This window comes from Cyprinodon tularosa, unplaced genomic scaffold (assembly GCF_016077235.1).
Source record: "Cyprinodon tularosa strain WSP-4 unplaced genomic scaffold, ASM1607723v1 ctg622, whole genome shotgun sequence".
In the NCBI taxonomy this organism is placed as follows: Eukaryota; Metazoa; Chordata; class Actinopteri; order Cyprinodontiformes; family Cyprinodontidae; genus Cyprinodon; species Cyprinodon tularosa.
Window position 1 is genome coordinate 220,226 of NW_024039366.1, and position 24,450 is coordinate 244,675.

Below are 24,450 nucleotides of genomic sequence, written 5' to 3' on the forward strand. Positions count from 1 at the left end.
AATTTTTCCCCTGCTCTGCTTTGAGTGCAGTGTTTTGCATTTATCTCTGTAGTGTGTAATGACTGCTGTGTAGTGTTTATGCATTAGCTGGATGTGTGTGATATCTGAAAACAGTGTTTGGTTTTGGGTAAAGATAACATAGTTCTGAAGCAATTGTTTGATATAGCAAGACAAGTCAAAGGTTTTGACAGTGTAGCTTAAGTTTGGCGATTTGTGTTTAAGGTTTTGGGAAAGCGAGAGAAATTTTCAAAAAAAGTGTTTTAGCAACTCAGAAATACTGTAATACATGCTCATCCAAGAAGAGATTGCTGCAAGTCAATTTTTTATAAGATCTTTTCCTGTCTCTTTTATGTAAATTGAGAAATTTAGATTAAGGTAACTTAATCATCATATATAACTGAATATAAATGTGTTAATACAAAGTAATTTCCAAATTAATACATTTTTGAGCTGTAGTGGAGATTAAACTTAGATGGCTTAAAAAGCAAATCAGTATAAAATGCTGGAAATGTGAAACAAATTAGAATAACTTCAATCTCAGAATTTAAAAAAAACATGTTGACTGCAATTCTGCATGGGCATTATTCTAAACAGGAAATAAAACTTACAGATGTTTCGTAAAGCCATTTCAAACACATTTTATTTCAGTGAGACTTACTTTTTTAACCGGTAATAGAAAGGAGAACATTCAGCAATAGAAATTTGGCATAGCTCTCTGTTACACACGGCTACAAAAACATAAAACACAGTAATATAAATCAGTTTAGCCCTGGTGTGATACATTTGAAAGCACATCTACTGAGTTAAATAAATGACAGAATTTTATGAATGCAGTCATCAGGGCCAGAAATAAGTGGAAACTGAAAGAACACTCAACATGGTTTAAAAACTGCACCTGGCAAGCTTAGATCTCCATAACACTTTAAGTCACCATAGAAAGAGAAGTTTTCACATTATGTTAAATATTTCTCTTTCCAATTGTTATAAAGAAATACTTATTGTAGCGTGAAAAATACTACATGTTCAAGCTTTATGTTTGGTGATCCAATTAATTCACCCGCTATCAGGTCAGATGAAGGTCTGGATGGCAGAGTTATTAGAGCTCAAATGATTTTATGTAGAAATGAGTGAAAATCAAATTGGAATCAAATTTCCTTCAGCTCTTTATATACAGGTGCTGGTCATAAAATTAGAATATCATGAAAAAGTAGATTGATTTCAGTAATTCCATTTAAAAAGTGAAACTTGTATATTATATTCATACATTACATACAAACTCATATATTTCAGATGTTTATTTTGTTTAATTTTGATGATTACAAATGACAACAAATGAAAATCTCAAATTCATCATATCAGAAAATTAGAATATTGTGAAAAGGTTCAAAATTGATGGCCCCTGGTGCCACACTCTAATCAGCTAATTAACTCAAACCACCTGCAAAAGCCTTTAAATGGTCTTTCAGTCTAGTTCTATAGGCTACACAATCATGGGGAAGACTGCTGACTTGACAGTTGTCCAAAAGACGACCATCGACACCTTGCACAAGGAGGGCAAGACACAAAAGGTCATCGCTAAAGAGGCTGGCTGTTCACAGAGCTCAGTGTCCAAGCACATTAATAGAGAGGCGAAGGGAAGGAAAAGATGTGGTCGAAAAAAGTGTACAAGCAAGAGAGATAACCGCACCCTGGAGAGGATTGTGAAACAAAACCCATTCAAAAATGTGGGGGAGATTCACAAAGAGTGGACTGCAGCTGGAGTGAGTGCTTCAAGAACCACCACACACAGACGTATGAAAGACATGGGTTTCTGCTGTCGCATTCCTTGTGTCAAGCCACTCTTGAACCACAGACAGCGTCAGAAGCGTCTAAAGAGAAACAGGACTGGACTGCTGGTGAGTGGTCCAAAGTCATGTTCTCTGATGAAAGTAAATTTTGCATTTCCTTTGGAAATCAAGGTCCCAGAGTCTGGAGGAAAAGAAGAGAGGCACTTCATCCACGTTGCTTGAAGTCCAGTGTAAAGTTTCCACAGTCAGTGATGGTTTGGGGTGCCATGTCATCTGCTGGTGTTGGTCCATTGTGTTTTCTGAGGTCCAGGGTCAACGCAGCCACATACCAGGAAGTTTTAGAGCACTTCATGCTTCCTGCAGCTGACCAACTTTTTGGAGATGCAGATTTCATTTTCCAACAGGACTTGGCACCTGCACACAGTGCCAAAGCTACCAGTACCTGGTTGAAGGACCATGGTATCCCTGTTCTTAATTGGCCAGCAAACTCTCCTGACCTTAACCCCATAGAAAATCTATGGGGTATTGTGAAGAAGAAGATGCAATACACCAGACCCAACAATTCAGAAGAGCTAAAAGCCACTATTAGAGCAACCTGGGCTATCATAACACCTGAGCAGTGCCACAGACTGATCGACTCCATGCCACGCCGCATTGCTGCAGTAATACAGGCCAAAGGAGGCCCAACTAAATACTGAGTGCTGTACATGCTCATACTTTTCATGTTCATACTTTTCAGTTGGCCAACATTTCTATAAATCCTTTGTTTTTATTGGTCTTCAGTAATATTCTAATTTTCTGATATGATGAATTTGAGATTTTCATTTGTTGTCATTTGTAATCATCAAAATTAAACAAAATAAACATCTGAAATATATGAGTTTGTATGTAATGTATGAATATAATATACAAGTTTCACTTTTTAAATGGAATTACTGAAATCAATCTACTTTTTCATGATATTCTAATTTTATGACCAGCACCTGTATATGGCAGCTCCTGCAGTCACAGCTTCAGGGGCTTGTTGGTTCCCCACCCTCAGTCAGGTTCTTAAAGTGGACAGACAGCGCCTCTTCTTCTGGGTTTGGGGGGCGTCTGTACTCATCCTTGGTTATCAAGTAAACCAGAGCAACTCCATAGGACACCAGCAGGATCCCCAAGATGTTAGCTAGGATCCCCTCTGGGGCGAACTGAGAGTAGGTTGACCTAAGAAGAAAAGCAAAAATACAGATGACAAGCCTACAAAAATAAATCACATTAACAGTACATTTAAAGTAGAAAAGGTAATATAAAAAACTAAAAATGGACATATCAGATGACTCTCATATTAAATATTAATGGGAGACAGAATTGGATGTTATTCTAAAGCAGTGGTTCTCAAACTTTTTCTGTCATTCCCCACTTTGGACAAGGGGGAATTTTCAAGCCCCGCCTGTCCCCATCGCCCCAACACAATGCTAATGAAATATGCAACAATCTTAAAATTTTCCAATTTTATTGAAGTAACAAGTAGTATCTAAATACAAACCATCTACATCAAATAACAGCAAGCTCAAAAATAAAGAAAATAAAAATGCAGCTGTGTCAAAATTTGTATCAAGCTCAAAGATAGAAAAAATTAAAGTGCCACTCTGCAATCTGTTAATAAAAGAAAAGAAGTGAAATCCATCTGGCAATACAGGTCTATTTATCCCTGCATTAGTGGCTGCAATGAGCCTGTTTTGCATTGCACAGTTTCTCAAAACGGGGTTGCAGGCTTGATACTGCCACTCTCAAGTCATGCTCAATGTTCAGCTGAGATCTCTATTTTGTTTTCAGTGAAGCAACAGTTGAAAAGCCCATCTCACAGAGATATGATGTGGCAAAGGGAAGAAGAATGCACACAGCTCTCTGCCCGATGAGTGGATACTCCCTCTCCACTCCAAACCAGAATTCACTATTAGTCTGAGCATTAAACCTGAGCCTCAGGGTGGAGTCAGACGTCATTTCAATAAACTGGTCCTATTTATTTAAGAAAAAATATTTCAAATTCAGTTACTTATGATCAACCTGCGCCGTCAATCCCGGCGCATGTGCGCTTTATTTGCAGTCTGGACGCTGAGGGTAAACATGCTGTGTCTCTGCAGCGCTGAGAGGGACTCCTGCGATAGCGGGGGAGAACGGGGTTGGGACGGAGGAGGCGCCCCACGGCAGCACCTGCCGCTGGAGGACAAGAAAAGGAACGATACGTGCTTTCACGTAAGAGTCTCCAAAAGTCGCTAATTTGTCGCTAGTCCCTTTTTTAAAAAAAGAGTCGCTGGAGGGGTCTAAAATATAGCGACAAAGTCGCTGAGTTGGCAACACTGGGGCGCGAAAGTTTATTCCGTTACAAATAATATGCCGACGTCACGTCAATCATTATTTTGGCACTTCAGTTCCAGGTGAAATTTTTCTCATATCTAATGTTCTTTTAATTAGACTGCATGTAGGCTATTAATGATTACTTTGTGGGTTTGATTGGTCTAAAAAGCGGCAACATGCAGCTATAAGGACAGTTTGCTCTCACACGTTCTACATTTATAGTCACACAACACACACACACACACACCGGAACTTGGCGCGCCCCACCTGTCACGTCTCAATTCCCCACCAGTGGGTCGTGCCACACACTTTGAGAACCGCGGTTCTAAAGGAAGAAACATGGGAGAACATCTGCACTTCCTGTCACAAGGGAACTGGTAGTCAGCATTGGAGAGAGTTTGACTGGAAGTGGACGTTTTTGTGGAGAGTGTACTGAAAGTTTTTTTTCAAACCCCACTTATAGGGCACTCAGTGAAATACTTTGAAAATCAAAATTTCAAGCCAATAGCATAATTGGAAACCAGGACAAGACTTTATTACCTTTGTAACATTAAAAAAATATGGTTATTTTGATGGCAAAAATGAGTGTCAATGTAATAACAAGAAATGTGAACTTGCACGAATATATTAAGAAAAATAACCAAAGTGCTTCTATGATAAATTCATGAAAAACACTGAGATTGAAAGAAAGACAGGTACAACATAACCTTAGAGGCATTAATGTTGATACTGGAACTTATCAGAAATACTTTAACAATCTCAGAGGGAAATTACTTTAGTTACACGCTCCAGATACAAATATATATATATATAGATATATATATATATATATCTATATATATATATATATATATATATATATATATATATATATATATATATATATATATATATATATATATATATATATATACGTCTGAATAGCTTGAGGGAGGCGTTGTAGAGATTGATGACCACAGGTAGGAATAATTTCTTGTGGCGCTCTGTGGTGCATCTGGGTAGGATGAGTCTTCTGCTGAAGGAGCTCGTCTGCTGGACCAGTGTGTCTTGGAGAGGATGTGAGTCATTGTCTAAGATGGACTGAAGCCTGGACAGCATCCTCCTCTGCCACGGTGGTCAGAGTGCTCCCCTACATCATCGGCCCTCCTGATCAGTTTACACACTTACACTTACATTTTAAACTAAATATAATTGTTAACTTCACTTATTGACTTTTTAACTTTTCAATTAGCTTTTTACCTTTTTGATTGGCCACCAGTTCTAGGACTTGGGGCATTGATGGAGGCTAGACCATTCGCAGGCAAAAAAATTTTTGGCTGCTAATGGGTGGGGCTAGTTTACTAGGCTAGTGTTCCCTGACAACTTCACAAGACTTTGCTACATATTCTTCTAATTGAAAGGCAGGAAAATGATCACCACCCACTGGATGAAGCCTGAACCTCCTAACATGGATTATTGGATGCAAAATATTAAGTATAACAATGGAACGATTTAAAGCGCAACTATAACTGAAACCTCAGAACTCCGAAAGGCAGCTAAAGTTTTTCGCAATGTCTCTTAATTCATTAACTTTTTCTACTTTGCTTTGCTTTTTTTGCCCTAATTTGTGTCTGCTTCTTTGTTTGGGCTATTTTGTTTTGTTTTACTGTTTGTGATAACAATGGTGAAATATGGGATTAATGTAGGCTTCATGATGGAAGCTCTGTTCCCAGGGTAAAATGTGTGTATTTTCAAGCAATGTCAGGATGGTGTGGGGGCATGGGATCAGAGATTGCATGAATGATTGAAGACTAAATTTGACTTTTGAAAATCCAATACCAAAATCGTCCAGAAGATGGCAAAAGTACATCTATATGTAGTGTGAATGAAGACTGATTTCATTTGAAACCAGGTTGTCTGCGTGTGTGTCACAGTGAAGGCAGAGACGTTCTCCGCCCCTCCGCAGACACTCTGCTGCAACTCTCCCAAGTTGTAGGTGGCAGCAGACAGGAGGCCTCTGATTATTCAAATCTACATCTGCTCTAAACTGTGCGTATTCCCTATTTGTACCTTACCGGCTTGTTTTGTCTGTATGACTGCCATTGTGGAAAACGACTCGTGAAGATGGACCCCTCTAATTTATGTAATAACATTAAACTCAACATACAGATGTCAACACACTGCGGCAGTCGCTTCTGATCTTACAAGCCGAAACAAATCTTTTTACATTCGATAAACATGGAGCAGCTCTGGTGAGAGGGATTCAGATAAAAGAGCGAATGAAGGAAGAGATGCACGAGACGGAGGAAGCGGGGCTACAGAGGGGGGCTAACTGCGAAGCTAAAGAGAAATCCTCACAGACCTCTGCTTCCATCAATCCTGCTCTCGAACGTCCACTTGCTGGAAAACAAAATGGATAATCTTCGACTGGAACTCTCATCAAAGAAGGAGATTAGTATCTGCTGTGCCATCATTCTGAAGGACTCATAGCTGCATCCAGCAATGCTGGACAATGCTATAAACCTGGAGGCGCTAACGCTATAATGCGCCGATAGGAACAAAGAACCAAGCAGTAAGACTCGGGGAAATGGGCTCTGTGTTCACATCAGCAACAGCTGGTGTAAAAAAGCTAGATCGGTCGCCAGCTTCTGCTCTCCAGACATCAAGTTTCTCACTGTTAACTGCAGACCGTTCCACCTGCCCAGAGAGTTCAGTGTGGTTAGCATCACTGCTGTTTATGTGTCCCCCAGTGCTAACATTAAACAGGCCATGAAGACTCTATACCAGGCTATCTCTGAGCTCCAATCTGCACACAGAGGGTGTTTTCATCACTGCTGGGGATTTTAATCAGGCTAACTTGAAGACTGTTCTCCTTCATTTTTACCAACATGTGGACTTTGCAACTCGGGGTGAAAACATTTTAGACCTGTTTTACTCTAACATCAAAGATGCATTCAGAGAAGCCCCCCCACCCCCACCTTGGGTCATCAGATTATTTCTCAGTCATGCTTATCCCTGCATATAAGCCCCAGCTGATCAGAGCTAAACCGACAGTAAAAGAGGTCCGAGTGTGGTCTGAGGGCGCCATGGAAATACTCCAATACTGTTTTAAATGCTCTGACTGGAACATCTTCAAGGCTGCAGCAACGTATGACAACTTATTAAATATTGATGAGTATGCCATGACTGCGTCAGCCTACATCAACAAATGCCTTGAGGACGTCAGCATCAAAAAGAACATCAAAACCCGGGCCAACCAACCACCCTGGATAAATGGAGAGGTTCGGAAATCGCTAAAAGCACGGAACTCAGCTTTCAACGCTGGTGATAAAAAGGCACTGAGAACAGCGCGTACCAGTGCCATCAGATCAGCGAAGCAAAACCACAGCCAGAAGATCCAGGATCTTTTCCACAACGACAGCAACACAAGGAGGATGTGGAAAGGCATTCGGATGATCACAGACTACAATACAACCCCCCCCCACCCCACCCCCCCCCTGAGGAGAGTAAACCCAACGAAGGCCGCAGGGCCTGATAACATGCCTGGGCGGGTGTATAAGGAGAGTGCAGATCAGCTGGCTGGTGTCCTCACAGACATCTTTAAGATCTCGCTCGACCAATCCGTAGTGCCAGCATGCTTCAAGTCTGCCACCATTATTCCGATCCCAAAGAAGCCTCAGGTCACCTCACTCAATGATTAGCGGCCTGTCGCTCTGACTACAATCAGGATGAAGTGCTTCGAAAGGCTGCTCAAAGAACACATCGTCTCCAGTTCACCTACCGACGGATCCGCTCCACTGAGGACGCCATCTCTGCTGCGCTCCACCTGAGCCTGGCACACCTGGCGGAGAAGAACATTCATGTGCGGATGCTGTTCCTGGACTTCAGTTCAGCTTTCAACACCATCATCCCACAGCTTCTGATGGGCAAACGGGAACAGCTGGGATTCATAACAACCCTTCAAAATTAGCTGCTAGACTTCCTCACCAAGAGACCTCAGTTAGTCCGGGTCAAACAGAACACCTCTGATGTCATCACCCTAAGCACAGGCTCCCCTCAGGGCTGCATCCTGAGCCCCCTGCTGTTCACCCTGATGACACATGACTGCGTCCCCAGGTTCACCACCAATCACATGGTGAAGTTTGCAGACGACACCACAGTGGTGAGGCCTCATCAGAGACGACAATGACCAGGACTACAGAGAGGAGGTGGAGCAGCTGATGGACTGGTGCAAAGATAACAGCCTGATCCTCAATGTGGGGAAGACCAAGGAGATCATCTTGGACTTCAAGAAGAAATGGCCTAACCATGTTCCACTGTTCATCAACAGCTCAGCTGTAGAGGTGGTCAACAGCACCAAATTCCTGGGGGTGCACATCACAGACAACCTCACCAGGCATGTTAACACCATTTCACTGATCAAAAGGGCACAAAACCGCATGAACTTCTTGCGGAGGATGCAGAGAACCCACCTGCCCCCACCCATCCTCACCACCATAGAGAGCGTTCTGACCAGCTGTCTCACTGTGTGGTGTGGAGGCTGCAGCGCCGCAGACTGGAAGAAGGTGAGAAGAGAGCTGAGAACAGCAGAGAGGATCATGGGGGCTCCTCTTCCCTCCATTAAAGACATTTCTTCCCAGCGCTGCGTGTCTCAAGCCCGTAACATCATAAATGAGTTTCTTCCCCACTGCCATTAGACTGCTGAATGTTGTGTAAAATGGGTTATTTTATTTATTAAAATAAAAAAATTAAATGTTAGAACTGTAAATTTACAGTCATATGTTTATATTACTATTTTTTCTGTATTTATTACTATTTTCAAGGCTGCACCTTAGAAAATGAAATTATCTAGCGCTGTTTTAAATGAAATTTCTTTTGTGTATACAAAATGACAAAATAAATCTTACTAAGTCTCTAAGTCTAATTTTTGGTTGCTTATAGAGCAATTTGGTTTTTGTTCAAAATGTTGTCCTTAACTACCTAGTCTTTATAAAATAGTTTCCCTTATTCTCCTATTCTTTAAGACCTTTTTTTTACACACTCTTTCTCTGCACACACAATAACAGACAATCAGACACATACGTTATGCTGAAGAGGAGTTTCTCTGTGATACCAAGCAGACTCGTCCCAATAGCCATGACCAACAGAGTCAGGCCCGAGAACACATGGATAGGGAGGTATGTGGCTCGTAACCATGATGATGCAACAGGAAACAGGAAGAACATCAAACCTAACACCCACTGGGGAAAACAAAGACAAATGATAAGTTTGCTTCATTTTAAATGCATTACAAAGTATTGATAAACCTTTTGAACAATTAACTTTTTAGAATGAATGAAAAATTATCCCGTGTTCAGCTTTAAAAAGAAAAGGTTGAAAAGATGAAGACATGTTGGATGAAAATGGCTGATCATATCATGCATTGCCCTGTGTGGTAGGATTCATTATGTGTTAACATATTCTCAGGGAGGGGACCTTAAACCTGGGCAAAATTCAACCTTCAATGATCATGTCATGGTACTGTGTACCGTTGCAAACCGGCCCATGTAAACGTCAACGCCTTTATTAAAACTTTATGTGACAGACCAATGAAAAGTAACTTATCACTGAACTGGAAGAAATAAAATAAATGGTCTTTAAAGTCTATTGACTCTGGAAATGGGCCAAATTTACATGTAATTAAATTGCATGTAATTCTTACTTTTTCTTGACCATTTTTCACAAATCACAGGATATTGTGAGGACCTACTTTTGTATAAACACTCTTTTAGGGTTAGGTGTTAGGTTTATAACTAAGGTTTGGATTGAGTTTAGGTTAGAGATGAACCTGTGATGTTTAGGTGCAGGATATGGGTCACAATAAGGCTATATATCTTATGTGTGTGTGTGTATATACCTGTAAGCAGAACAGAATTACCGTGGCCATGCCACACCAGCTGTGCAGAGAGTACATGTCTGGGATCTTAGCTGCTCTGTGGAAGTCAAACACAGCGACAATCCCTGCACACACAAATAGCTTTAAGTAACCAAAAAGTAAAGTAACAGTTTGGATGTTAAAGTTTGATAAAAAGACTCTCACCTACGATGCTGATGATGAGGGCAAGCAGATGAATAATGCCATGAAGCAGCTTCACATGTTTCTTTGCTTCATTGCGAAAAACTCTGTAAACTAATATGGCTAAAGAGAAAGACAAGTTTTAATCAGCTTTAACAATATCATATTAAGAAAAATCACTTTTGAAAAGTCACCAGACTTGCTAATATATGTATTTAAACTACAATTAGCATTGGGCATGTTGCAATGAGGTATATACACAAGGATAAAACTGTTTCGTTTCATTAAAGAAAAACCTGCAGTAGTCACAGAAATAACTTGAATCTGATAAGAGTATGAATAATGAAATTGAACAAAAGTAAGATGTGGCTTTTCAAGCCTGCAACATTTAAATTCAATTAAGTTTATTTATATAGACATATTTTGCCAGCAGGTTTCGTCATTTTAAGTTAATTTAGGCGTTAATAAACAGTTTCGGGGGAGTGATCATAGTTCCCTGAATCAGCATTGCTGTGTTCCACTTCGCTGGCTGACGGCGGTCGTCCCTGCGGCTCCTTGGGGCTTGGGCATTGCGGTGGCAGGGGGATTTCCTTGGGGCTGTCTCTCCTCTTTCCTTGGTGGGGGTGGATTTTCTGAGTTGGCCCCTCCCGGGCACCTTTGCTCTGAGGATCCCTTTTGGCATCTGGGGTTTTGGGTCCCCCGGTGCTTGCCTCGGTGCTCTGGGGGTCGGGCGAGTCTTTTGCTCTTCACATCCACTATTGAGCGTTATTCCTTTACATTTACATGCACAAATGCACTCTCACAAACAACTACAAGTACTTGGTTAACAGGTACTTAGAGATTCATTTTCATACAGAAAGCCCATATTCTTATATTCAGCTAACACAATATACATGTCACATTAAACAATACTACTTATACTTCAGTGATAGTATCAAGTGCTACTTTAACGTATCTCATACTATAACCGTTGGTTGTGCTGTTTACATCTCTTTGCAGGTGATGAAGCATACTAAAGACGTTTTATCATTGTCTCCCTTTTATCTCTTCTTTGTTTCATCTTTTCTCCACAGAAGAAGGTTGAGGAGCAGAACCAGAAGCTCAGAGAGAGACAGGAGGAGTTTGCTCAGATGGAAACAACTCTGATAGTAAAACTTAAGTTTATTGTAAAATCAAGTGGGAGCATTGTAATGCAGTTAAGGAGCTTTAAAGGAGCTATTTTCCCACTTTTCTCTGACAGAATTGGGAGGAGGAAAAATTCCTTTGAAGGAATAGTCTGGTCATATTCACAATTCAAACTTCTGAAAGTACTGTAAATATGAAATTATTACATACTGTTCAATAAATGGTACGTTTTTTAATTAAGAGTAATTTTCATTTGAATGTGATTTACATGGATGTGGAGGCATCCATGTTTGTCAAAGAACACTACTGCCACCTAGTGGTTTGTGACGTCACTGTGCGGTATCGGCTGTTGATCAAGTCCCAGTGCTGTATCTGGTGTTTGTCACAACGCGCTATTATCCAAGTCATCTTGAAAACATTCTTCTTCCAAATGTTGGCTACATATTACGTGTTTTTTCTCTGGCCAGAAGTTCGATGGCAAATCCTCCCTCTTCAAGTTGGGAATCCAACGACCAACCCGTCCGTGGAGGATCAGGATTTAGAAAGGTGAAATAACAAATGTCATTGTTTCCACTTTTACCCGATGTATTCCAGCATCCAGCTGCCATGCACGTGGGCATTGTCAGTTTCACTATAGCTCTGGTGAATTTCAATGGTGAATTTCCTCTGGAAATCTTTAATAATTGTTGATTGCAGATGTATCTGATAGTTCCCATTGATTTTGCTTGTAAAGTGGGGAGAATGGTGCTAGGTTTACCGAACCGTAACTTCACTGCCGGAAGATGGCAGGAGGGAGGGGTTACTATATTTGAGCAAAAATGGCCGCTCCCAGTCTCAGTGATCGCAAAGAAAATTATTGCTTTCATTTTTTTTTTCATTCTTTTAACACTAAATTCATTAAATTACTGCAAACTTAATAGTTTTAGTTATAGATATCGATCCATTGATCATTCCTTGTTGGCCAGACTTTTCCTTTAATAGGACATAAATCCCCAAAAAGACAATGTAATCATTTCTCCCTTGTGACACCACACACTGCTTTCTTTCTTTCCACAGTTTACTCCCCAAACCACCTGACAGTGTGCTTCCAGGCAACAAACCTTAAACCACAAGTTTCTAATCTGCATATTGGTAGATGAATATGTTTTGAACAGAAAGGAATGGACAATTAGCAAAGTGCTACATGGAATCAGTCAAATTTACAGCTGAAATTCTGCATGTTCTAAATAACTGAAAGGAGGCCTCAGAGAGAACATTTCCCCCTGGATTAAGCTGTCCATCTTTTTAATTGGTCAATACTTTGTATCTGTATTCAACACTAAAACTAAAAATGTATGATTTAATAGTTATATGACTACATATTTTTTTAGGTTATGAAACACAGTAAAGTTACTAATATAGTGAAATCAATATACTTAAATTAATCGGTAAAACAACGATTAATACTAGATTATAAATAACATGTTTAAATAGCAGGGAGCCTATTGGGCCTGAAAGACTTATTTCTGCTAAATACTTAGCTTGTGCTGGTTTTATTCAAAAAGAAACAAGAAAAATTAAAGGTAAATTTAAGTTAAATGATCACTCTGAACAGTGAGACCAAAAAAGTTTGTCATGGCAACAATGTTATTAATATTGTGTTGCAAACAAATACATGATTATCAAAGAAATAAAATACTCTTTTTGTTATCATAATTAAACATAAAGGACTGAAGAGCTAAAACTTTATTTTATTTAGAGGTTTTTTTATATTTAGCTTATTAAAAATACAGCTTGTAACATGAGATATGATTTTTTTCTAACAAGAAGAAGGGAAATGGTGGTTAGAGTTGTATGCTTAGAAATATAACTACATTACCCTCAATTTCTGTTTCTAAACGGCGAAGAGGCTCCCCTGGAGGGTTTTCCATCTGACATCAGCCTCACAATTACAGTCACCATCTAATGTCTAATTGACCTTTTCCTTTATGACCCTAATGCAATTTGGACTGCACCAGTTGGACTAATGCTGTTATCCTCATTGCTGAAACTGCCAAAGGCTACAGACACCAAACCAGTGAAAAAGATTATTAATCGTGCGTCTCTTATGAGTAAAAACACAGAATCTGGATCTGTTGCAGTGTACACTTTGAGTTATCAACTACATTCAGTATTCTCTTAGAATAGAGGTGTGAAAAGAACTTAAGTAGAAGTATAAATCCTCCTGTATAAAAACACGTTTGTAGAAGCTTGAGCATCAACTTAAGCTTTTTACTCAAGTAAAAGTGTAAAAATAGCGTTTTTAAAGCTACTTAAAGTATAAAACTAAAAGGAATGCAGGAAAAAAATGTTAAGGGGAGACGCTTTAAACTGGTTACTGCACTACCTTATTAAATGAACATTTTCCACAATTATGGAGGACAACTTCCTGATACTTCATTTTCTTAGTTTTATAACTAATGGTGACAGTTTTACACCTATTTATTTTGGTATGTGGAAGCAACAAATTGGTGCAACGCCGAGTCTAACCACAAAGAAAATAAATGTCTGGGTGAAACAAATTGTTTAGAGTTTTTGTTTTCAAATACCAAAAGTTATAAAGAAAATGAGCTTGAGTGAAAAAAAAAACTAAAGAGTCTATTTTTAAAATGTAAGGAGTAGAAGTAAAAAGATTTCCAAAAATAATTACTCCAGTAAAGTAGAGATATCCAAACCTTATACTTAAGAGTTTGGAAAATACTTTTTGAAGACATTGTGAAAAAACAAGCATTACAAAGAGAATACCGTAACCAAAATATTTCACTGCTTTAATAATTTATTAAAAGGCTGGGCACTAAGATTAACATCTTATTGAGGTAAAATGACCTGAAACATACGTTCCAGTTTACAAAAGTGTAATGACAATTGCCTGTTTAGCAACATTACACATTATTCAATAAAATTCCTCTTAAAAATCTTATCGCATACGGAGAAAGTGACTAAATAAATTCACTGACATTCATTTTGGATAGATAAAGGGCAGAGTGTCTTTTGACTCAGGATTTTACTTTATCATTTCTTAAGATATGTTTTAAATATATTACTCTATAATGTGAACATAACCGTTGTCTGAGGTTCCTCACCAACCCTGAAGGTTTGGTCTCAGTTTTCCACCACGAAACATCTTTTAAATGAGGTAAAAGTATAACATTTGTGCTCATCTGACTAAAGTGGTTCTATACACGCGTTTACTGTCTTCCTTTCTTGGCTTTTATTTTCTTCCTGACACACTATCTAATTTTATGATTGACCAACAGTTGACATATTAACCCAACAGTCTTTAGTCTCTTTTTCAGTAAAAGATCTAACTTGCTGGATAAGGATGGGAATTACATGCATCTGGTTTTTGTTTCCCTAATGCAATGGGTCAGCAAAAGAGTAGCTTGAGGCCAAGGCATCCACCCCTGCATTTATAACACACAAACACAGCAGAAAACAAAATCGCTAATCAGATTTGAATTACCCTTCTTACTTATTTACAATTTCAGCCATGAAAGCAGTAATTTAGAAATAATAAATATTTTTTTCTTGCAAATATATCTAATAGTTAGATGGTCGGGTTGTGCTAAATTAGTACTGAAAATCAAGTCAAATCATTGACCCCAATTGCTTTATAATCTAACTATTCCTTCAATAAATCACATGAGGAGTCCCTGTTGTTTGAAGAGATGTCTCTTGTGTGGATAAGGATACAACACATCTGTACATTTCTTTATTGTTGACTTAACAGTGATGCAGACTTTGTGTGGACCCACCATCACCATGCAGGAAGATTAGGCCCAGCACCATGCAAAGAGGGTGCAAGTTGAACTCCTGAGCTGAACCATCCCAGGCAAAGCCACCTCTGTAGTGACCCATCCACACGCCGGTCAAAACAACAGACACCAGTCCGAGTACCTGCGATGCTCCCACCAGCCCCGCAAACACAGAGCCACCACGGCGAGGGCTTGAATCCTCCATAGTCTGAGTCTGAAACAATCAAAAAAGTTAATTAACATTAAGAAATTTAACTAAATGCTCAAAAAATTGTTTTTTTGAACAAATAATTCCTATGAAACATGACACAGAATACTATAAAGATATCTTTACCCCTTAAACTTCTTCAAATGTAGCTACAACAAACTCCCAACTATTTTTTAGGTCATTTAGGTCAATCATTTAATAATTTGGAAGAAGGAAGAAAATAGAAAACAAATGAAGCACGGTGGTTCTTTTTTGTTTTTAAAATAAAACTCAAAGAAGTGTGATGGGGGTTTGTGTTTAGAGCCCCTTAGTAAATTAGTAGAACCAGATTTACTTAAATACTTAATCTGTTTTTTCTCCTCACTGTCGCTGCATGCATATTTGTGGGATGCAATCAGCTGGGTTTTCTTAGATAACTTTTAATTAATCTGTTTGCATGATTTAATTGAACTGTAAGTATCTCATAGGCCCTATAAAGATAAATTAAAATTTATGGTTTATCAGAACATTAGTCGATAAACATGATAGAAACCAAGGAACGCGGCAGACAGGTCAGGAATGTTTATGTGGAGAAGTTTAAAGTATAATAAAACATCCCAGCCTTTAAAATTTGTATAGACATGTTAATATAAACGCCTGTGAAAATGGAAAGTAAGGTAATAGCCATCCACCTAAACTAACAGGCCAGGAAAGGAGAGGTCAAATCAGAGAAGCAACTAAGAGGCCTAAACAATCAATTGTGTAATTTCCAGGTTGTCCTTTTGGAAGTAAAGAGAAAGAAAGTCATTACTGCTGTTGAATACATTCCTCAGACTTAAAACAGAAATAGAAACGTAGAAGAATGAGCATTTAGATCATTCTCATTCCACTTCCTTCAACTGTTTTTTTTAGTATTGGCATGTGTGCAGTGATGCAATACGTGTCACTGCACTTTGGTCGCAATACGATATTATCACAATATTTCAATATCACAACATAGAGCGAGATTTTATCCAGCTATCAAAATGTACAGCACCAGCCAATCAAAATGTAGCCTGACGTAGTCCGACTCAATTCTAGTCAGAATATGAGTCTGATACTGCTCCATAGAGCTGTGATTATGGGGCGTGTTTCGAACGAACCAGGAAAAAAAATGCCTCTGCACTCAATTGGATATATCTACAACCAATAAGAGCAACGGAGTGCGTGACGTATGTTAAGCGAGGCATACAGTAGTTGTCCACAAAAATCAAAGCGTGCAGTTTTACGCCTAGAATAAGAAGATGAGCCTTGATCGCGTTTCTCTGTTCCTCTTTTAAAACTAATTTGCCGTCGATATCTTCTAGAACAGACCTAATAGCAGAATCTACTCACCCAAACTCTCCAGCGGCAGCCATTATTGTTGTCACCCAAGCGCGCTTTGGTCACGTGGTTGATTACGTTACTCTTGATCATCTGTCCATCATCGTATAAAGCCCGCCCTGACAATTTGATTGGATCGCCTGACAGTGGGCGATAATACTCGCGCTACTATGGAGCAGAGCCAGACCGAACTTCCCCGAACTCAAACCTTGTGGGGGGGACTAAGTTCGGACTGGCACCCAGGCTAATCAAAATGGCCCTTCCAAGTCAAACCCTTTCACTGACTTACAGGGTCTGACCAGATGATGCTTCTCTTTAGAGCGTAATGTCCACAAATGATGACAGAAAGAATATTTTATTACAAAGACTGATGTTTAAAAAGGACTTTTATGGGACCAGCTGAGGACCAGCCAAGGGCCCATCAGGGAAAGTGAGGAAATTTTGAATGACTCCTACTGTAAAGACAAAAAAAGTTCTGTATATGTTCATCAGAAGGTATTGATCATTCAGTTATTTTGGTATCCATGTTATTTCTGGTCTGAGTCAGTCCATGACTTCTACTGTGACTGCTTCAACTACAGAAATGTTGCTGCACAGCAAAAGGGCTCCACGGCGCTATCTACTGTACTAGAGTTGCAGTGCAGTGGTGGCCCATTTTGCCTAATTGTTTTTAGGTCATTTTTTAAATCAAATCGATATTAGGAACCTAAAGATCAATATCACATTGAGCAGCCAAAAATCACGATATATCACAAATTAGTTTTTTTTACACCCCTAGTAAAAACTACATTTAAGTTTAAGGATAAAATATGAAAGATAATGAATTAATTTGAAAGGCTTGTTACCTTCTGTCTTATTGTTTCAGCTTAAGTGCTACTGAACACCTGGGGATGTAATCATGTAATGGTTGAAGTAAAACAGAGGCCAAGAAGGCTTATTTAAAGAGTGTTCCAATAAAAAAACCAAAAGCCATCAGAATCAAAAGCCATAGACGAGCATTAGCTGGTGTTTCCTATTTCCTGACTGCAGAGATGTGAATCTAAAGCAAAACAAGTATGATTCGTAGAATTTTTTATTCAAACCACGTTAAATGGGACCCATACTCTTCTGATAAAGAAAAAGGCAGGAAAGTTAGTTGGACTTCTCTCCATGCAAGATGTGTAGATTTTTCATTTGTTCCTCAAAAAACACACATGAGGAATTTCTACAATTCTTCCTCACAGAACTGTCAAATTCTTTGGCTGAATGAAAACATTTTAAAACTGCATTTAACATATCCGAGAACAAAATTCGAACAAAAACATCTACATGTATGAAACATTAAATTCATCGAGGGATCTAGTTTTGTACATAACATGACATAAAACACAAAACATGACGAAATAAGAAAGTCTGATTGCACATTGTGACAAAATGTTTCAATGTGCAAAAAGTAGGAATCAAATAATTAAAAAACTATTAACAATTTCAAGTCCGATATCGATAAGTTCATATTTAATAGAATCTTTGCATAATCTGGGGCTTGTGGTGGATACAGTCAGCAACAAAAAAATATATATATATTTTGTAGCTCTGACTTATCTTTAACAGAAATCAAGAGGTTTTGGCTCTTCAAATGTTTATTTTTTTCTGTCATCGCACAAAACAGTGGCCTTTTGCTGTAATTAACAACAGCAAAAGAAAATTCAATTCAAACACAAAGAACATTCCTAGACAATCAGTTATTGAACTGACAGTGGTTTAACTGCAGAGGTATTTATGAACTTAATTACTTTTCAAATATAAAACCTTTATGCATTGGCATTCACTCAGTAACAAAACATGGAGGCAAAATTGAAGAAAAAAGGGCATCTAAAAAAAATGTGATAATAATAATTATTGAATTCAATTGATCTCACAATGGAAAAATCCCCTCTGTATTTAACTCATCCCCTTTGGGAGCAGTGGGCTGCCATTGTGCGACACCCGGGGGGCAGTGTTCCTTAAGTGTCTTGTTCAGGGACATAGAGTGCAGTCTGTGGGGATCGAACCGGGTACTTGCAACCTTCTCAGAGCACAAGCACTAGGCCATCACCTTCCTAAATTTTCACACCACCGGGTAAGAGTAGGTAGCTGCCTTGACCGGGAATCAAACCAAGGCCCTGGCAGTAAGAGTGCTGAATCCTGACCACTAGACCATCAACGACCACTGAATCTGAATCTGCAAAGGTATTTGTGGAGCAAAGTCTAATATTTTCAACCAACACATTAGATGTACCAACACAACACATGTATTTAACAAAAATTATGTGAATAATATGAATAATAAACAAAACGTTGCCTGAATGCATGAGGCCTTGTGCATTAGCATTGCATTTTGCATGTTAAAATCTCTATCCAACCAGGGCCGTTAAGCTTAATATGCTAACCGGAATAACATCTGATGTCCATTTGTCCCTGGTAAAACTTACATGCAATCCATTTTATTGATCAAGTTGTGGATGTGTGTTGTGACTACCACAATATGTCTGAGAAAAAGCAATGGCTCGGGATGGCTTAGCACCGTGGCTTAGCACCGCTACCTGCCATCGCAGCTGCTTCGTACTCTTTCCATATTGCTTTGCCACGATGACCATGAGGTGAGCTATTAGGTTTGTTGTGTTAAAACCTGAATACTTTTTTCCTCCTCTCAGATTTCTTGCTGAACAGGTTTTGCAAACCGAGAAAAAAACCGCCGCTGGGAGTAAGTTTTTTAGAGAAAAGACCTATGAGCTTGTAGGCTCATAGGTATAATACAGTAAAAACGCAATAAAAAATAAATAATCAAACAGATTAACATTCATTACTTTACTGTCATATACATTTCATTGCATGCAACCAGGTGAATAAATGCGCTATTAATTAAATTTCACTCTAACAACACTTTAACAACGTAGATTTGGTCAGCTAGCATGAACTTGTTGTTATGTCACACGTTAATCTATTAGCTCTTTTTACGTGAACCGCCAGGAAAATCATTATATTATTACACTACTTAAACATTATTGAACAGTTCTACACATCCATTACACAAAGAACACAAGATCAAAATGAGACTCTAAAATACTGTGGTTATGTTAAACTGCAGGAATAGACATAAAAGTGCGTGACGGCACCATGTTCTTACTCTGAGCTACAGGCAGGGTGCCCTGCCTGGTTACAGGTGTCCAAATGTTGCGGTGCGCTCCGGGGTTCGTGGAGATAAAGTCTCTCAAAAGCGGACAAATCTGAAATGCGTTTCTGTCCCACATTTCCTCCTCGTTTTTGTCTTTAGTCTATGTAAATTACTAGCCTGCTGCCACATGCGGGACACTAGCTTGCCTGACATTGCCATGACAACGTATCTCCCATAAACTTGTGTTGATTAGGCCTCAGAATAATTAAATTAAAATCCAAATACACGCAATAGTAAAATAAAAAAAAAGTCAAAATAATTTCCAAAATATTCATAAGAAATTTATAAATTGTGCAGAGTATTTTCAAAGGGGTCATAGAATGCAAAACCGAGTTTCCACTGTCATAGATGAATAACAATAGTTTAGTGGTTGAAATGGGCGTACAGAGAAGTTCAAACCCCAAAAACACCTCCTTTCTTTGCAAGTCTTAAAATTTCAAACCTCCACCATGAAATAGGTGAATCCAAACGAAGCCCCGAATTGCCGTAAACTCTGGGATGTTGCCTTATTTGGTTCTGGCCTGTACTTTTGTCACCCACGAGGATACGGGTAGGAGGTGTCGAATGCTGGGCCGCTGTCTAGATCGGACCTCAGCAGAGAGCCATGAGCAGCCCGTCCTCAGCCGGGAGAGGGGGGGCTGGGGGCCGGTAAGGCAGGCGGGTGGAAGCATGGGCCTGCTGGTGTCCAGGCTACCATCACTGGGTCCGGTTTGGTTGCTGAGCTGACAGCTCAGTTTGAGTCCCCGGTGTGTTTTAACTACTTGCTGCACTGTAGTTGACCAAAATACCAGACGATTTTGAAATTTCCCCCAGACATTTTTTTAGGTAAGCAATGTAGGACTTCTGGTCTCCCTACCATATCAACAATTTCGATGTTTCAGTGAGTGGGTGCTTGTTGCTATGATGCATCTTTGCTCCGCAGGTTCGCTTGTGGTAAATCAACCAATCAGCGCACGGCTCATCTAAATATTCATGATTATACCATAAAAGGAAGAAAACGTTTCATTCTGGGGCTTTTAACACGGCTTGCATTAGGGCTCATAGAACAGCAAATATGCCATTTTCAGCCCAACCAATGTTACACACCCTATTCAAAACCCTAAAGGACCTACGGAAGAGGATTAGGGCCACAAAAAAAAAAAAAAAAGTAAACTGATTTTTAAATTTTAAATAAAAATCAATAAATACAATAAAAAATAAATACAATAAAAAAAGTCAGAATTCTGAGAAAAAAAGTCAGAATTCTGAGATTAAAGTCAGAATTCTGACTTAATCTCAGAATTCTGAGAAAAAAGTCAGAATTCTGAGATTAAAGTCAGAATTCTGAGAAAAAAGTCAGAATTCTGAGATTAAAGTCAGAATTCTGAGAAAAAAAGTCAGAATTCTGAGATTAAAGTCAGAATTCTGAGAAAAAAGTCAGAATTCTGACTTTTTCCCCATACTATACTGAAATAAAATAAAAAAAATCGGTTAATTTTTTTTTTTTTTCCAGTGGACCTAATCCTCTTCCGTAAGGACCAGCACCAGATACCCTATATAATCATTCTATGACCCCTTTAATACATTTTTTATCTCCCTCTTGCCACTTGGGATGCTGTAGCACCCCCAGAATCCCTATTTCCTGCAGCCATGCACTAGTGAAGATATATCTGGTAATTAACTGTCAGGTATTGAAGGAGCCACGCTTAGGTCCTGTTAGTAAGGTGCGGGGAAAAAAAACACTTTGGGACTCCTCTGCTTGAATAAAATTGCACCAAATTTAATTGATTTATTGGCTATTTTTTATCGAAAAAATTACGTATCGGGCTGATAAAAATTCAGCCAAATTGGACAATATTTTATTGTCTCGAAAAATATTGTGCATCCCTATAAAAAACTAAATTAAATTATCACAATATGAGTTTTTTTCACACAAAGTTATACCTCTTTAACCACCATAACTGCAAATAACCTTTAGGCCAAACAATAACAAACTGTGACCTTATTCCTCAGGAAAAACTATCACTTTAATTGATCTTAACCTGTCGATGCTTTGGCAGCAGGAAAACTTACATCAAAATAAAAATAAAAAAAAATTGTTTATATAGTACACAAAAACAGGGATCTTATAAATCGACAAAATCATAAAATTTTTGCTTATAATGAATAATGAAGGAATCAATGTTCATTATTTTGTCGTAAATATTTTTCTATGAAGATTGTAAAGAATTTTCATTATTGAATAAAATCATGGAGACTAATTTCTTGAACATAAGAGCCGCACTGGCACCATCTGCAGAAACTCTGTGAGGATTGATACTGGTTATGGAAAAAACACCATCATCAACCGAGCTACATTGAAAATTGTCAACAAAGTCTTTGTTCCTCAGGAATCCATTGACTGAGATTAAGCATTAAGCACTACCATAATAAATAGAAGGGAGATCTCTGATACAGGAGAAGAATAACCCATTTGAGAAATTAGTTCTAGTTAACCACGACGTAACTGTTAACCATGACGTAACTGTGTTTCTCATTCAGAGCCGCCATCCTTTTTATTTTCTCATTTTCTAAGGGCATGGATCATGGATTCTTGTTCTTGAGCTTGAAACTGGTAACCTAACCTGCTCTTATAAGAAGAAAATGATGCTGAAAATCCAGACCTGAACCTGAGGTTATTTAATAAACCACCTATTCTGCTGACTCAGCTGGAATCAAAACCTAGAAACCATAGAGTCTAATCCTGCTATAGTTATTCATATCACATTATAATTATATCCACAGCATACACGTGCAAACAAAACAAAATGCAACAGCTGATTTGGTTGTTTTTGTTTTGTTTTTTTAACCTTTACCTGGAAGTATTGGTTGATTTTAAGAGTGTTTAAAGGGCAGTTTATATCAAGAATATAAATAGTTTGTGTTATAATTTAGGTATATAACCAAACCCTCCATCTTTTATTCTGGTCATCAGCTGCAGAGGTTGAAAATGCATAACAGGGAGGGTCAGCTGACAGAGTTACATGAACCCGTGAAATAAGCAGGAAAGAACCAATTATCCTTGCTATTATGGTAACTGAGCATCCATTAGTGACACCTCAGCAAAGCCTATTATTTTGCTAATGTCTTGATTAAGTTAAAGCTATGCTCGGCTAAAAGGTGAACAGGAAAAGCATCAATATTGGCGCTCCTTAGGGAAACGGCATTAAATACAGGATACAGTTGCGTTTAATGACACCTGTTACCTGTCATCAGCACCGCGGCTTGTAGAGTCTACCTTTTAGGGTGACGTTGACAGTTCTATGAAAACTCACCTTTAAAGGCAGAATGAAGAGGAACCAAGTAGGTTTTCTTTTGGAGACGAGACTAAGTGCGCCGGAGAAGCTGCTGAGGAGCGCAGGGTTGAGGAAGTCTCCTGCCTCAGGTCCGTCTTCCTCCTGTCTGTCTGTCAGCGCGCGGAGCTGGGAGAGTTAGAGGTGGGGCCAACTCAAACCACGTGACTAGGAGACGATGTCATAGTAGAAAAACGCCACTGACAGCTTGTTTACAATCCACCCCTACTTTGAATACGTATTGAAAATGTAAAAAGTTATCAACAAAGAAATAAAAATACATAAAAATCTAACTTGGAGGGGTTACTTAAGGAGAAAGGCTTAGTGAACGTGAGGGAGGGGGGCTGATGGCTTATTCTGACTGTAGAAGGTATGGCTGCCCTACTATTAGAAATAACCGGGGATGGATAGTTATATGTCGAGAGGAAATGAGGGAATAATCTGTTTCTAAAGGCCAATATTACCTAATTTATGGTTACCCGTATCGCTTGGCTTGCAGCAGTGGTGATTTAATGTGAATGGCGAATTGAATCCATCAGGTTCTTCCTTCTCCCCTAAGCTGAATGGTCCTCTGCTATGGACCCTACTGCTTCATCTTTAAGATAGATTTATACTCATATTTTAACGTTTTTAAATTAAACTGCAACTAAACGGTCAGTAAAATGTAATAAGACATTTTTTTTCTGATAGCGTCTGATTTGATTTATTAACTTAAGAATTATTAGCTTACTACTTGCATTGAAGTTTTTGGGTTCATTCATATTCAGGATAACAGTGTATTTAAATGTAACTTTTACCAACACACAAAAATATACACCTTCCTTAGTTCTGACAAGTCTAAACAAAAATAAGAAGCAAAGTAACAGTTCTGATTAGAAATTAAAAAATAAATATCTACGTCTCCTCTCTTAGATTCCTTTGATTTTCCAGAATAGAACTGATTTCCCCCTTTCACATATAAAAATCCTTAAATGACCAAGCTCCACCTTATGATTGTTCCTTATGTTCCTAACAGAGCACTTTGCTCTCAGTCTGTTGGTTTTCTAGTGATTCTTAGAATGTCTGTAAGTAGAATGGGATGCAGATCTTAGGCTCCTCTCTTATGGAACCAACTATTAGTTTTGGTCTGACACCATGGGCAGACACCCTGTCTACTTTTAAGACTAGACCTAAAAGTTCAATTTTAATAAAGCTTATGGTCAGAGTGGCTCAGGTTATCTTGAGCTATCTCTATAATTATGCTGCAAAAGGCTTAAGGGTTGGTTATCCTCCCGCAGCAGTGTGTCGCAGCGAGCTTGTCGCAGATATTTTTGATTTATGGCCAATATTGACGCGTGG

At 38.8% G+C, this 24,450-nt stretch overlaps 1 protein-coding gene across 1 annotated transcript; it reads right to left on the reverse strand.

Moving 5' to 3' along the window:
- Positions 1-2,776: 2,776 nt before the first annotated feature.
- LOC119798405 (cytochrome b561) lies at positions 2,777-23,248 on the reverse strand. The gene is made up of 6 exons (XM_038307865.1): positions 23,095-23,248; positions 15,060-15,273; positions 10,186-10,284; positions 10,003-10,106; positions 9,189-9,346; positions 2,777-2,993 (listed from the first exon to the last, which is right to left on the reverse strand). Exons 2-6 carry the CDS (start codon positions 15,262-15,264, stop codon positions 2,801-2,803), a joined length of 759 nt encoding a protein of 252 aa, XP_038163793.1. The 5' UTR covers positions 15,265-15,273; positions 23,095-23,248; the 3' UTR covers positions 2,777-2,800.
- Positions 23,249-24,450: the final 1,202 nt, after the last annotated feature.

Bases quoted from the DNA above. Each gene is read 5' to 3' on its own strand.
- LOC119798405 (XM_038307865.1), bottom strand. From the start codon at position 15,264: ATGGAGGATTCAAGCCCTCGCCGTGGTGGCTCTGTGTTTGCGGGGCTG. The intron at 10,285-15,059 runs GTGGGTCCACAC...CTTTCTCTTTAG, and splicing joins AATCTTCCTGCATGGTGATG to CCATATTAGTTTACAGAGTT. The intron at 2,994-9,188 runs GTATGTGTCTGA...TTTTCTTCTTAG, and splicing joins AAACTCCTCTTCAGCATAAC to GTCAACCTACTCTCAGTTCG.